General features: G+C 37.4%; 1 protein-coding gene across 1 annotated transcript; it reads right to left on the bottom strand.

Moving 5' to 3' along the window:
- Positions 1–296: 296 nt before the first annotated feature.
- On the bottom strand, positions 297–7,429 carry LOC143846232 (uncharacterized). The gene is made up of 4 exons (XM_077354659.1): positions 7,256–7,429; positions 2,639–3,142; positions 1,611–1,757; positions 297–718 (listed from the first exon to the last, which is right to left on the bottom strand). Exons 1-4 carry the CDS (start codon positions 7,418–7,420, stop codon positions 608–610), a joined length of 927 nt encoding a protein of 308 aa, XP_077210774.1. The 5' UTR covers positions 7,421–7,429; the 3' UTR covers positions 297–607.
- Between the last annotated feature and the right edge of the window lie 5,597 nt (positions 7,430–13,026).

Here is a 13,026-nt window from a genome sequence, read left to right as displayed (position 1 = left end):
TGTTTTGCCATCACATGATTTTTTTAAAATTTAAAATCAAACTCACTGTTAACCTTTTTCACCTTCATAACTTAAAGTCCATTGCACATGCCTTTCTTAACTAGTGTCTGTTAAAAGAAAAATGAATAACCCGTGACTAAAGTGATAAATTCTCGATCTACTGGCGCTTAGATTAGATGGGGCTAGCCTCGACATCTCCATATCAAGATTTGTCATGTGTAGGAATGAGTTGCATCACTTGTGCATCCAACATTCCTAAATCTTTAGGACGAATGATTTTAGCATTTCAGAGGGTGTTGAACAAATATTTGAGTATATACAATAATAACCAACTACCAACTAACCTCATTACAGTTTCTATGTTCTCTCCGATTATTACAAGAAAGAGGTAGCATTTTCAAGCAAAAAGGGATATGTGATATGCTTCTGGTTAATTACTATTATTACAACTGAGTAGTGATCGATTTACACAGGTAGCATTTTTCAGGCAATAAGGGATATGTGATATGCTTCTGGTTAATCTGAAGTGGTTTGTTTGCCCTTGTGACTTCCTTCACAATTTGATATAGACACTCCCTCCTCTGAGCTAATTTGACCTACCTTGAAGTTAAGTATTAACGTTTTGCTTGGATGAGTTTGAGAAGTCAGCTTCTTCAGTTCTTGCAAACCTTCCTCGGACCCTCGGCTGAGTGTCGGCTAAAGCTTTCCTGCAAGCATACTGGAAAAGACAGTGCCACCATACTTGTTGTCAATCAACTAGATCAATCAGCTTCAAATTATGTTGAGAAAATGTCAAATGAGAACAGAGAGGAAAGAGTAAAAGCAGAGGTAAATAACAGCACAGGCAGGGTAGAAAAAAATGAAGGCTCAATGTGGGTGTAAAATATTTCTCAGATTTTCACAGGGAAAGGCTCAATTTGGTTGGCGAATTTTACAGAATTGGCAAATAAAATGATTGCCTGGTTAAATTTTCAAAATATTACATGGACTTGAAAACTGCTTTACAAGAGTGTGAAATCATATCTTTGACTTCAATGCAATGTTTGGCAACCATGAAATTTTTTTTCATGGAATATTAGTTTATCGAGCAGTAGGACGGGAAAGGAGGGTGGGAGAGGGAGAGAGAACTGAGAGGGGCAGGAGTGAGGAGATCATCCAAAGTGGCTGAAAAAGTTAAGTGTGTGGGGATGTGACATTTTCAACACTAGCTCAGCAGAGTTTTTTTTTTTTTTTTATGGCATAGGGTATCCCCACCCCATTTTAGGCCAGGACATGCAATCACCCATAGTGCATCGGCTAACTCCGAGGGGGCTCGAACTCGCGTCTATGGGGAGCAAACCCATGACGGTAGCCGACGTGCCAACCCCGCCCGGGTCTAGCTCAGCAGAGCTTTAACAGCTAACAACCATGCATGAGTAGATATGAACAGACATGGCAATACACAGAGGCTGTCAAATATGATTATTTTAAGGATTGGGTTCCATATTCCATAAGGAAACTTTAACAACTCAACGAGGTAGAGGAAATGACAAAACTATCAACAGAATGGAGACAACTTAGCTGAAATGATCGCTTCAAAGGCTATGGAAAGCTTGGTAGTTACTTATTACCTTTATTTTCCTGCCAAAATTCCTCTCTGTCTTCTTTTTCCTGTATCTCGAAAGCCTTTGCCTGCGTTCTTCAATCGTGTCATTGCCGATGGCTAATAACCGCTCGAAGGGAGAATGTACAAGGGTCGTGTCACCATTACAAAGATTCTGTCAGAAAAACTCAAAATCAATGACCGCCAACATCCTCTGGAAATTACCAGAAAATCTAAAGATCTCTTAGTAAGTGTACTATTACATGGGTAAATAAAATTATGAGGGTAAACAACTGCAGTCACTGAATTCTGGGAGAGTAGACCAAATTTTGGAGGGAAATCTGAGTATAGTTCGGCTTTTAAAATCCAATACCTTAGCACCATGAGTTCTATTTTCCAAAAAAGCACCATCATCCTACTGAGATATTGTAGCAGCAATCTTAAAATTGTTCTACAAACTAATGGCCAACAATCTTGAGAATTTAAGGCAAACCGAGGATATACTCAAAGGTTGATGTTTTGAAGTTTCCAAATGTCTCACTACATCCCCAAACATCAAAATGATGTCTCCATTAGCATATTCAAAAACCTTTTAGCCTTGTAAAACCTCTATTGAAAGCAGTGTATACTGTGGTTAATTTCTTATGTATACTGAACAATGACAACCATTCAATGAAATTTGGGCAAAAAAATACCTTATGGTGTGGGAATTATTCGTCATTTGATTTTCTTCTGCTTTGTGTTTTCTTTCTTTTCTGAATTTTTAAAAATGGGTAACCAAATCCCTTCTAAGAAAATGAATATTGGAAACTTGTTCCCTGATTCTATTCTCGAGCTTTTCTAAGCTCCATTGGGTCAAAGCTCAGTTTTATCGAATTCAGCCTTACAATATTTAAGGAAGGTTAGAGATTAAAAAACAAAACACAGTTCACTTTTTGTGTGACTAAGTTGTGACGGAGGTGCTCTCTATTGTTTCCATAATATGAATTTATTCTTGTCAGCAATGGTAGTAAATAAAGAGAAAAGAATTGCAGTTAGAAGTAAAATTATTCTGACCTGAATATCTCCCTCGCTGAATGCCCTCCTCATTCCCAAATCAATTCCTAGATCCATTCCATGAAAATCAATAAAGTTTGGTCTCATTGCACCCCCACTAATCCATTCCATTGACGTCAAACATCCAGCGCAAACACTTTTCAGCATTGCCCCCTCCAAAATTAACTGATCTTGCTCAGCAGAGAAATCCTCCATCTGTGTAGGAATCATAGCATCTAAAATCTCAGATAGAGGTTCTTCTAAAGCTGATTTTTCCAATAGCTCATTCTTGCACCCATAGAAGACCTCGTTCAAAAGATGGTCGTTTTGAATTGATTCGATGTCAGTGACCTTGATTGCCTGTGCTGAGATAACATTTTCACCACCGGAAATCATGGAAATGGCAGCAGCCATGGAATCAAGCCCAAATTCCGGTTCCTCTATAATAGATTCCGGAGCTTTGAATAGATCCCCTTCTTCTCCCGGGTCATATTCTGCCACAGTGAACGTCTGGAGTACGTTGCTCTATATAAGAACACAGAGAAGTTCAAATGTTAGTGTACATACAATTTAGACAGATATATGCATGCATACCTACATATCACTCTTTACTTTAAAAGTCACATATGAATTATACTTTTGTAATTGGGAGAGATGGTGGACTAAATTGGTGGATTTCTAACCCATTATACTAGGCTGTTAGTACTGAGGATTTGGATCTGTCTTTCTCCATTCCCTTGGATCACTTTAGAATTATATTTTGGATTCGGAAAAAAATCAAGATCTTGTTTTATAATAGCTAAATGTATAAAAGTTATAGAAAATCATAAGAAAACATAGAAATAGTGTAAAGGAAAATGAAAAACCTCTGTTTTTTTTCCATTTCTCATGTCAAGAATAAAGTCGTAGAATGCCTATGGATCTTGTATGCAGGACGAAAAAAAGTCTGTTTTTTCATTTCCTCACGTCAAGAATAATGTCATCAGATACCTCTTTTTTCATTCCTCCTCACATCAAGAATAAAGTCATAGAATGCTAATACATCTTGTAATAAGGACGAAAAAACCCTCTGTTTTTCCAATTCTTCACATCACGAATAATGTCATAGGATAATATGCATCTTATATTAAGGTGTGCCTTCCACTAAATGGTCAAACCAAAATTAGGGCATTCATGCCTTTGGCTGCATTGATCAACATTATGTGGCAAGGGTTCCATACAACTACAGATATAAATAAATAGGAGAAATCAAGCTTAAAAAGGAACACCTAGTAGCAAAACAATTGTCCACGAATTATGGTATTGACTATAAATTTGTGCTATGTAGTCTTTATCAAATCTTGCAGAACTTATAGCCACAAAGGCAGAAGATCGGAGTTTCCATACTGTGCATGTAAAATATCTGCTCAATGAGGGCTTTGAAGAAACTCCATGATTCAGCAAGATAGCATAGAAGCACAAATTAGGAAATCCTCCAAAAGGCTTTGGAGCAAGCATAATTTGATTAAGATTGGACAGTTCTTCCATATCTTTTTCATTAATACATCTAATTTTAGCAAACTCCAATTATAGTATATGCATCAATTCTAGATGCTTCGCTCTTATTTACAAGAGGCAATTTGAGCAGTGGCCTGTGGTGATTAATCCCCTCAAAATGATCTCAAGCGTAGATATCAGTTCCATTTCGTTTCATTCTGAACTTAAGAAGAACAAAAAAATGCAAAACAAAAGTTTATGGAGAGAATTCTTGTTTGTTCCGACCCCTTTGTTCCTTAAATTATGGTCATTCATTCTTAAAACTCCCTCAAGTTCACAACTTTTTGTAACTTTTTCCTATATGTTGAAAGTCAAGATATCTCTCTTAAGACAAGATCAAACAAGATGTGCAACCAATCACATATGAGATACAACTACAAGAAACAACTCAATGTGCAGCCAACGACATATGAGATACAAGAAAACACACGAAGAAAGAAACACAAGATTTATGTCGTTCCACACTATGCCAGCATTAATGGGAGAAGAGAGTTTCATTATTTCGATTAGGATTATAAAATCTCTTTTCTTCACTCTCTCAAGCAAGAAAATGCCCCAAAACCTCACACCCATAACCTTAATACGTGGCATAAATATTAATGTCACTGCATCAAGAATTTCAGAATTACCCACCTAGCCGAAACCGAAAATTAAATATTCCATCGAAGGTGTTGCAAGAATACAAGGCATCTATACAACACTATATACATATTTTTTTCAAAACAATCCTAGGTTCTTTTTCAGAATCTCCATAGCACCAGAATTCTAGAACAAAATGAAACGCCCGGATCGGATTTTATAACTAAGCTCTCAACTAACATATGAAATACTAAAATTTGAAGTTCAGAGCATAGTCACAAATATATCTGACCTTTTCAAAATTTTGTGACTTTTTCACTCCTTTTTTGGGGGGGAAATACAGATACACCCCCTCTAGTTTCTGACAAATTCAACTCTAACCCTGACTTTCAAAACGTGACAAGTACACCCCTTGAAGTTTTTTTAACATGACGGAGTAGACAGCGAGGCGAAAATGACCAAAATGCCCTCTTCTTCCCCAACTGAAAATTAGGGTTTTCAGACATGAAAAGTGAAAATTAGGGTTTGATTCAAACCCTTGTTTATTTATCAACATAAACCCTCGATTTAGGACTTTTATTTGTCTTCATTCACACCATTATCATGATTTGCACATAAACCCTAATATTTTAGGGCTTTTTTTTGTTTTTATCAATGTTTTTTTCTTGAAATGTGGGTTTGATGTAACCATGGGGTGGGGTTTCATTGTGGTGGAGGTGACGTCGGTAGCCGAAGGTGGCAACGGCGGCGATGGCTGAAGGTGCGACGGCGGCGGTGGGAAATGGCGTAACCCTAATCCCTCTGCAAATGAGGGTATTTCTGTCCTCAAAATATTAACCATGGTTAGTTTCAATCTTTCTGTGAGGTTAAACTGACGGACTGTTGACGGAGGGGGTGTACTTGTCACGTTTTGAAAGTCAGAGTTAGAGTTGAATGTGTCAGAAACTAGAGGGGGTGTAAATGTAATTTTCCTTTTTTTCATAAAACAACAAGAACCATCAAATCATCAATTATCCTGAGAATTTTCAAAATTATTGCGATTTTGTTTTTATTTTAGGAAATGATATTTGTAGCCCCTTTTCAAGCGTTTCCACACCCTTTTGCTCAAACAATGAGGTGGACACATTATTTCTCTTCTTTTTTTACCCTAAAATATCTCAATAATTGATGTTTTTTGTTTTTATTAAATTTCGTATTTAGAATGATTTTTAATTTTCAGTTTTCCCCCATTAAACCAGCATTCCATCACCCAATAATCGGTTTGAGGGCTCACCATCCATTGTCATAATCTCAAACGAACAGGACCAATTGTGAGTTCCAAACATATTATTGGACTCAAACTCAGCTCAACTCAACTAAGCCTTTGTCCCAAACTAGTTGGGGTCGGCTAATGAATCCTTTAGAGAATTTTCATGGAGAAAGTGAACGGATCTACCCGGCTCAAATTGACTAAGTCTAATCCTAACACTAGTTGGGTTCGTCTACATGGATCATTTTCTTCCATTCTATCCTATCCAAGGTCATGTTCTCTATTATGCTCCTAGCCCTCAAGTCATTCCTCACAGTTTCTACGCAAGTTGTTTTCGGTCTACCCCTACCTATTTTTACTCTTATTATTTGAGTCCAATAAGTGGTTTGGCACGCACAATCAGTAGTCATAGTCTTAATCAACAGTATCTTAGGCACTATTGGTTTCAGATTATGACAACCACTGATTGCTGGCTCCTAGTAGGAAAATAAGCTACTTTATGACCCAAAGCATCTATGAATCACAAGTTTACAAAACACAGAGGAAATGCCTAAAAAGAATATCATTCAATTGAAAGTCTATCACAAGAAGAATAGTCCTTATTTCAAGAACCATTATTTTTACATATATCACCTTCTTAAGCTCATAATTAAATAAATTAACTTGCAGCTTATAGTATTATAAAAATGGGTAAAAATCACCAAAAAGAAAAACGAAAAAGCTATTTTGGTCAAATATGAATAGTCAGGAGGGTATTTTTGCCATTTTAATCAGTCAACAGCATTCTGCATCTCTTTGAGTAGATTTTTCTTCACAAAAGAAAAAGGAAATTCGATACCAAAAAAAGATAATGAAAAGAAAGAAAGAAAGAAAACCTTTTTCGCTTTTCCTTCTCTCCTTTTTTTCTCAATTTTAGATTTTTTTTTAAAAAAAAAGATAATTATCATTTTCCCTCTTTTTAAATCCAGCAAGAAAATAACAACAAAGAGCAGAATTTTCAGTAATTAACTTCGAAAAGCGTTGATAATGGAAAAAAAATCATAAATTGAAAAGTAAAAAAAAAAAGAAAAAAAAGAAGAAAAGAACAGAAAGACAATAGACAGGGGAAAAAACAATATACAGGGTTCCGCTTAAGAAAAGTGTTAAAAGGAAAAGAACAATGGAAGAGATTAAAAAAAAAAAAACATAAATCGGACGACAATAAGTCGGTAAAAGAATCGATTGAAATAAATGAGGAATTACAAAGGGTGAAAAGGAATTGAGGAATGTAATACCCTAACATTTGTTTTGATACGACAAAAATCCTGGAAATGTTGTATTTCGTGAGAGAATGTCTGGAAGTAAGAGAAGGGAAGCCCCGCTTCTGCATACATCTCTTTCTTTCCCTCTTTCTTTCTCTCAACCTTTGTTTTTCCTTCGTTGTATTTATATACATACATATATGCTCATACATGTCATGAGTGTCATGAAGTGTACTACACACCTACGCAAAAACAGTGTACTAAACAGAATCCAAGTAACGACAGACCACTTGATTTGCTAAGGACCATCGCAGAAGGCATTTTCATAGCCCGATGTTGCATGAGAGAGCAGCCACATAGGATCACTTTTCAACAGATTTTGTCTTATTTATTTAAGTCATCTGAGTTGGCTGCTGGTCTCTCATTCAACAGCTGGCTTGAGAAATGCCTTCTCTCATAGTCCCTACCAAATTCACCCCTTATTTTGTCAAAATGTACGGTACAACCCACACCAGAGGATGATCCAAACCGTCCATTTGATCGGCCACAATGTAAATAGGATGTGCCCCAAAAATCATTTCCCCAACTGTCCGACCTATAGAAGTTTCCATAATGTGAGTCCCTCTTTAGATCGGAGGGTTAGAATCATCTTATGGTAATGATTTTGGGGCAACACCTATTTACGTTGGGGCCCATCAGATGGGCTGTTTGGATCATCCTTTGGTAATGATTTTGGGGCAAAACCCAATTACGTTGTGTCCCACCAGATGGCCGGTTTGGATCATCCTATGGTGTGGCTTGTACAGTCCATTTTGAAAAATAAGAGGTGAATTCATCATAGAAGGGGGTGAATTTATCACTGCCCCAATAATAAATTCGATTAGTTAGATGTTCACATAGTCACATATGCATAAATACATATAAAGCTTCAGGGATGCGCATGACAATGTGTGCTCTGTTTTGTAAAGTCAGGACTAACGACTGATTCATTCGGGACCAGGTTACCCTTTAGCATTTGTTGCATAAGTTGTGGGGCTTTCTACATTGAGGTTTGGTTGCATCAATGACTTGTGGGGCCTGACATATGAATGACTTAGTTAATTCAATAGGTTTTGCCTAACCCATTGAATGGTTTGGATCATTCAATAGGTTGGGTCTTATAGATGAATGGTCTGGATCAGTGCATAGATGGGTCTCACTCTCACCTTTGGTTTTCAGCTCTATAGCTACAAAGTTTGGAATCAGGAATAATTCGGCAAGGCAAATGTGTGGAATAGAGTTGGGGGAAATGTATATGTTTTCCTAATAACACAGTCGTATGCACTTTTATTAAAGTGCATAAACTTTTGGGCTTTTTGGAACTTTTGGAGCTTTTTGGGCCTCTCTCTCTCTCTCTCTCTCTCTCTCTCTCTCTCTCTCTCTCTCTCTCAGGCGTTTTAAATAATACAATGGTAAGGCGTCATGCAGGACGTAGGGCAACGATCAAGTAGACGATAAAAAAGACTAAAAAAAACAGGATACCATTAGAAAAGAGAAAGTAGTCGTAAAAGAAACAAAAGATGGATTCTGTCTGCCAACTCCTTCAAATTCTCTTTCATTATTGGGAGGTCTATATCCCTTCTCATACCAGTTTTTTTTTTTTTTTTTAAATGTGTCCCCCCAAGTTTATTTATTAAACATGTCGTGGTACCCTTTACAAGGCGTTCAATATTATAAGTGTTAAAAGGAAAACAACCAAAGGCAGATAGTGAGGATTTCCATTGAGCAGAGATTAGATCGGACCCCTGACATGATAAATTAAATGGTTTGAGTAAAATGATATATTTGCCCCTTTTTTTTACTTGGGACAGCACTCTCTAGGGTAAAAGAGTAGCCATAACTACCCTAGAGGGGGTTGTAGTCCCTCCTAGAAAACAAAGGGGGCGAATATATCACTTAACATGGTTTGGGATCGAGTTTTATACCGTGTCCGCATGCGTTCATGTGGTATTTTTCAAGCATACCCCCGGAAATAATCTCAGTGGGATGATCATAACCCTCTGATTTGTAGAGACTTTTGTAATGCGACCCCCTCTGATATCTGTAGGGTTTTTTTTTCTGATAGGTAAGATATGTGTAGTTTCTATACAGTTTGAAGGGATCATCCTACAGACATGAATTTTAGGGCAGGGCCTATTTACGTTGGGAACAACAAATGAATGATTTATCATCGAATGGAGTAAGTCCTACTATATTTTTTCAAGTAAATGCACATTTACTTGTGGAGACTGGAGACCGAATAAAATTCACTTTGGTGAAATGGTCCACTTAAGGCGCCTTGTAGCTGCTTTTTGCAAGGGTGCCCTCCAGTCTAGCTTTCCTCATTTCAGTTTCTCTCACCTATCTTAGACCATTCCTCGTTTAAGTTTCTCTCACCCATCTTAGATTCATGAAAAAGCAAGGGAAAATTCTCCTTTTTGAAACTTTGCATATATAAAATTTGTATTTTCTTCCTTTTCAAATAATTTAAGGCCTTTTGGCAGGAAGAAGCCAAGGGTCCTGTAGATCGTAAAAGGGGACGAAGACATGAGAGTGTCATTTAAAAATTTGTCGTGCTTTGAACATTTTCTTGTTTTTATTCTTCTAAAATGCATTTTACCTATCAACCAACAGGGGAAACTCTTACCTATTCCGGCATTCGCACTCCATACAAACAGACCCTTTGGATTCTTTCTATTGCTGTACACTGTAAGTTTCAATGGCACCATCATGCATCATCTGATGGCTCTAATAGAACATGTCATGACATGAGAAGGGTGCAATTTATCCGGTCCCACAAGACTTGAATGGAATCCCACGTGGGGCCTTTCAGGCCATGACATTGTCTAACAGTAATCCTGTTTAGCGAGAGGGTATGTAGTTGCTGTCGAAGCGTTTGAGTGAAAATGAAGTGACTGTTACTTTAGCATCTTCTAGAAAATGAACAAAATTCTCCTTGGTGCACTCTACTCACGGGTTAAATTAGTGGCGTCAGCGTAGCATAGACATACGAATGAAGCCATCGTAGCTGACTAAGAAACAGTGCTAAATACATAGAGAAATGATATTTTCACACCCCAGCTTTTCCATATCCCCTTGTCTTTTCTGAAAATGCATGACTTCATTTTCAAGGAAGACAACCGAAAATAAGTGAAAATTGTTTCAGGGAAAAGGCAAACAAAGGGTTGAAAATTCCATTTCTCCGATGAATACAATGTATCTATAAAGAATGAAACCACTCTAAATCCAATAGTAAAATTTTTTTGGGTTTTGCTAATTAGGGCACTTGTTAAGGTGATTTGGAAATGAAATTTTACACATGTTTTGATAGAAAAACCAAAAAACATTTGTAAAAGTCTCAGACAACGTGAAAATTGATTGTGAAATTTCTTTTCCAAAGCACCTTGAGACACGTTAGGAAAACCCTTCTTTTAACATGCAGAAGTATAAATGATTAATAAACACCAACTCTAGTGGTATAAATGTTTAATAAACACCAACTCTAGTGGCTTAAGCTTATGGAGTAATTGGTTGTTTTACATGGTAAAAGAGGGACCACACATGAGGGGGAATGTTAAAGTATAAATGATTAAATAACACCAACTCCAAACTCCAACTGCTTAAGCTTTCCGAGTAATTGGTTGTTTCACATTATACATTTTAAGGTAATGTAATACTAACTATGACCACGTTCAACAAAAGTGCATCATCCCATGGGAAAGTTTGTGTGGAGAGAGAGAGAGAGAGAGGCAGGCGGGGGGAAGCGTATGAAGTTGGTTCTATATGTTAGAGACGATCTTTTAAGAAACGACAGTGTGTGGTGGGGTGCTCTATATGATGTGAGCACCTTTTTGGGAAAGGTAAAGAGCCTTTGTCTTTTATTTGTGGGCTTCTAACACGTGTCGAGAATCACAAGTAAAGGGCAGAATGCAGAGGATGTGTGCTGTAAGTGAAGGAGATGCTAAATAGTTGTCTACTTGCACTTTATTATTACTAGTAAAAACGAATGCACGTGCGTGCGTGAACAAGGATTATCATATGTAAATTTTTGTTTGGGAACAATCAATTTATATTGTGGCCCATTAAATGGATGGTTTGAATCATCCTATATGATACAGGGCGTACGATTCTTTTGAAAAATACTTGATTGTACGGACTTACACCATAGGTTGTATGCCAAAAATCATTTCCACAGGATGATCCCAACACAGTTACGGGGTTTCCAAAATATGTCATTTATCTATAGATCGTAGGGATGCGATCATCATTTGGGAATGATCAAATTGACGGTTTGGATCATCCTATGGTGTAGGCTGTAAAATATTCAGTAATTTTTTTTGTTTTTTGATAGGTAAGTTGGGGTATTGCGGGGACCCCTACCGGCTTATTAAAAACATACTTCACTACATGGGCTTACACCATATATATATATTCTAACAAGAATTTTGTGACAAAGCTTGCAAACCAAAAAATATTTCTTACGCTCCCTATTTTCAAAAAAAGTAGTGAATAACTTACACCATAGGATGATCCAAACGGTCGACTTGATGGGCCACATCGTAAATAGGATGTTCGCAAAAAAACACATTTCCATGCGATGATCCTAGCCCTGCAGTCTATAGAGGAACGGCATATTTAGAAAACATTTATTGATTGGAGGATTGTAATTATCCTATGGAAATGAATTTTGGCACACAACCTACTTACAATGTGGCCCATTAAATGGACGGTTTGGATCATCCTACGATATAAGCCATACAGTACTTTTTGAAAAAAATACTCACTATAAGGACTTACACTAAATAAAAACTCTCATAATCACATCATTTCCCTCTAAATGATGGGGAAACGGGTCAAACGGGCCGGGTCAAAATGACGCGGGAAATTTTACGGGTCATTAGGCTTGGACCCGCATCCGGCCCGTGCATCATCAGTTGATCCAAACCGTCCATGTGATGGAACACAACATCAATAGGTCGTGCCCATAAAATCAGTTCCATAGGCTGATCCTAGCCCTCCAATCTCTAGAGGTTTCCATAATATGGTGTTCCTCTTCAGGAGCCCCGAATTTGTATATATTTCGCAAGGTGTGCTGGAGTCGTACTATCCCCAAATAATTCATCAGGAAAAGTAGTTTGTGCGTAATTGTCATATGTCAATACCTAATCTCCGTAGTTTTTTTCGTAATTGTCATATACAGGCATCCATGGTCCGTAATTTTCCTACAAAACTTTAATAAGTAATTATTATTATCGTTAGCTTCTTTGTGTACTCTTAGCCACCTTTACAGACATAGTATTTCCGTCAGGTTTTTCAACAAGGCTAACAAATCTCTTAACACACACAATTGCAACGGACGGGCGAGATGCAGCCTTTGGAGAAGGTGGCTAGCAGATGGGAAGAATGACAGGTCACCAGTTTGGTTTTGGAAGCATTTGCAAGGGTACTTCACGATGGAAATCGCAAAAATACCCTTTGTCAATTGGCTATAAGGGGAATTGTTTTCACCAACACAAATGGACACAAGATGAAATTGTACAAAAGAAGGGAACCAATTGTTAAGGTTCTCGCTTTACAAAAGAAGGGGTACTTTACTGCCACCTCAGCATGGTGAACAGTAAACCCCCTCCCTCTTTATTATATTAGATTACTTATATATAAAGCTGGATGTGGTAGGCTGAGGGTGTGGCACGTGGCAGCACCTCCTCTATACCGAAATTATAAAAAGTCTAAATTTTAAAAAATGCACCGTTGTGGCTATTCGACATCCCTTTTCAGAAACGCCA

Source organism: Tasmannia lanceolata, unplaced genomic scaffold, assembly GCF_043159265.1.
Source record: "Tasmannia lanceolata isolate RefF3 unplaced genomic scaffold, GAP_Taslan_0.1 ptg000015l, whole genome shotgun sequence".
In the NCBI taxonomy this organism is placed as follows: Eukaryota; Viridiplantae; Streptophyta; class Magnoliopsida; order Canellales; family Winteraceae; genus Tasmannia; species Tasmannia lanceolata.
This window is presented reverse-complemented; position numbering and strand designations above follow the sequence as displayed.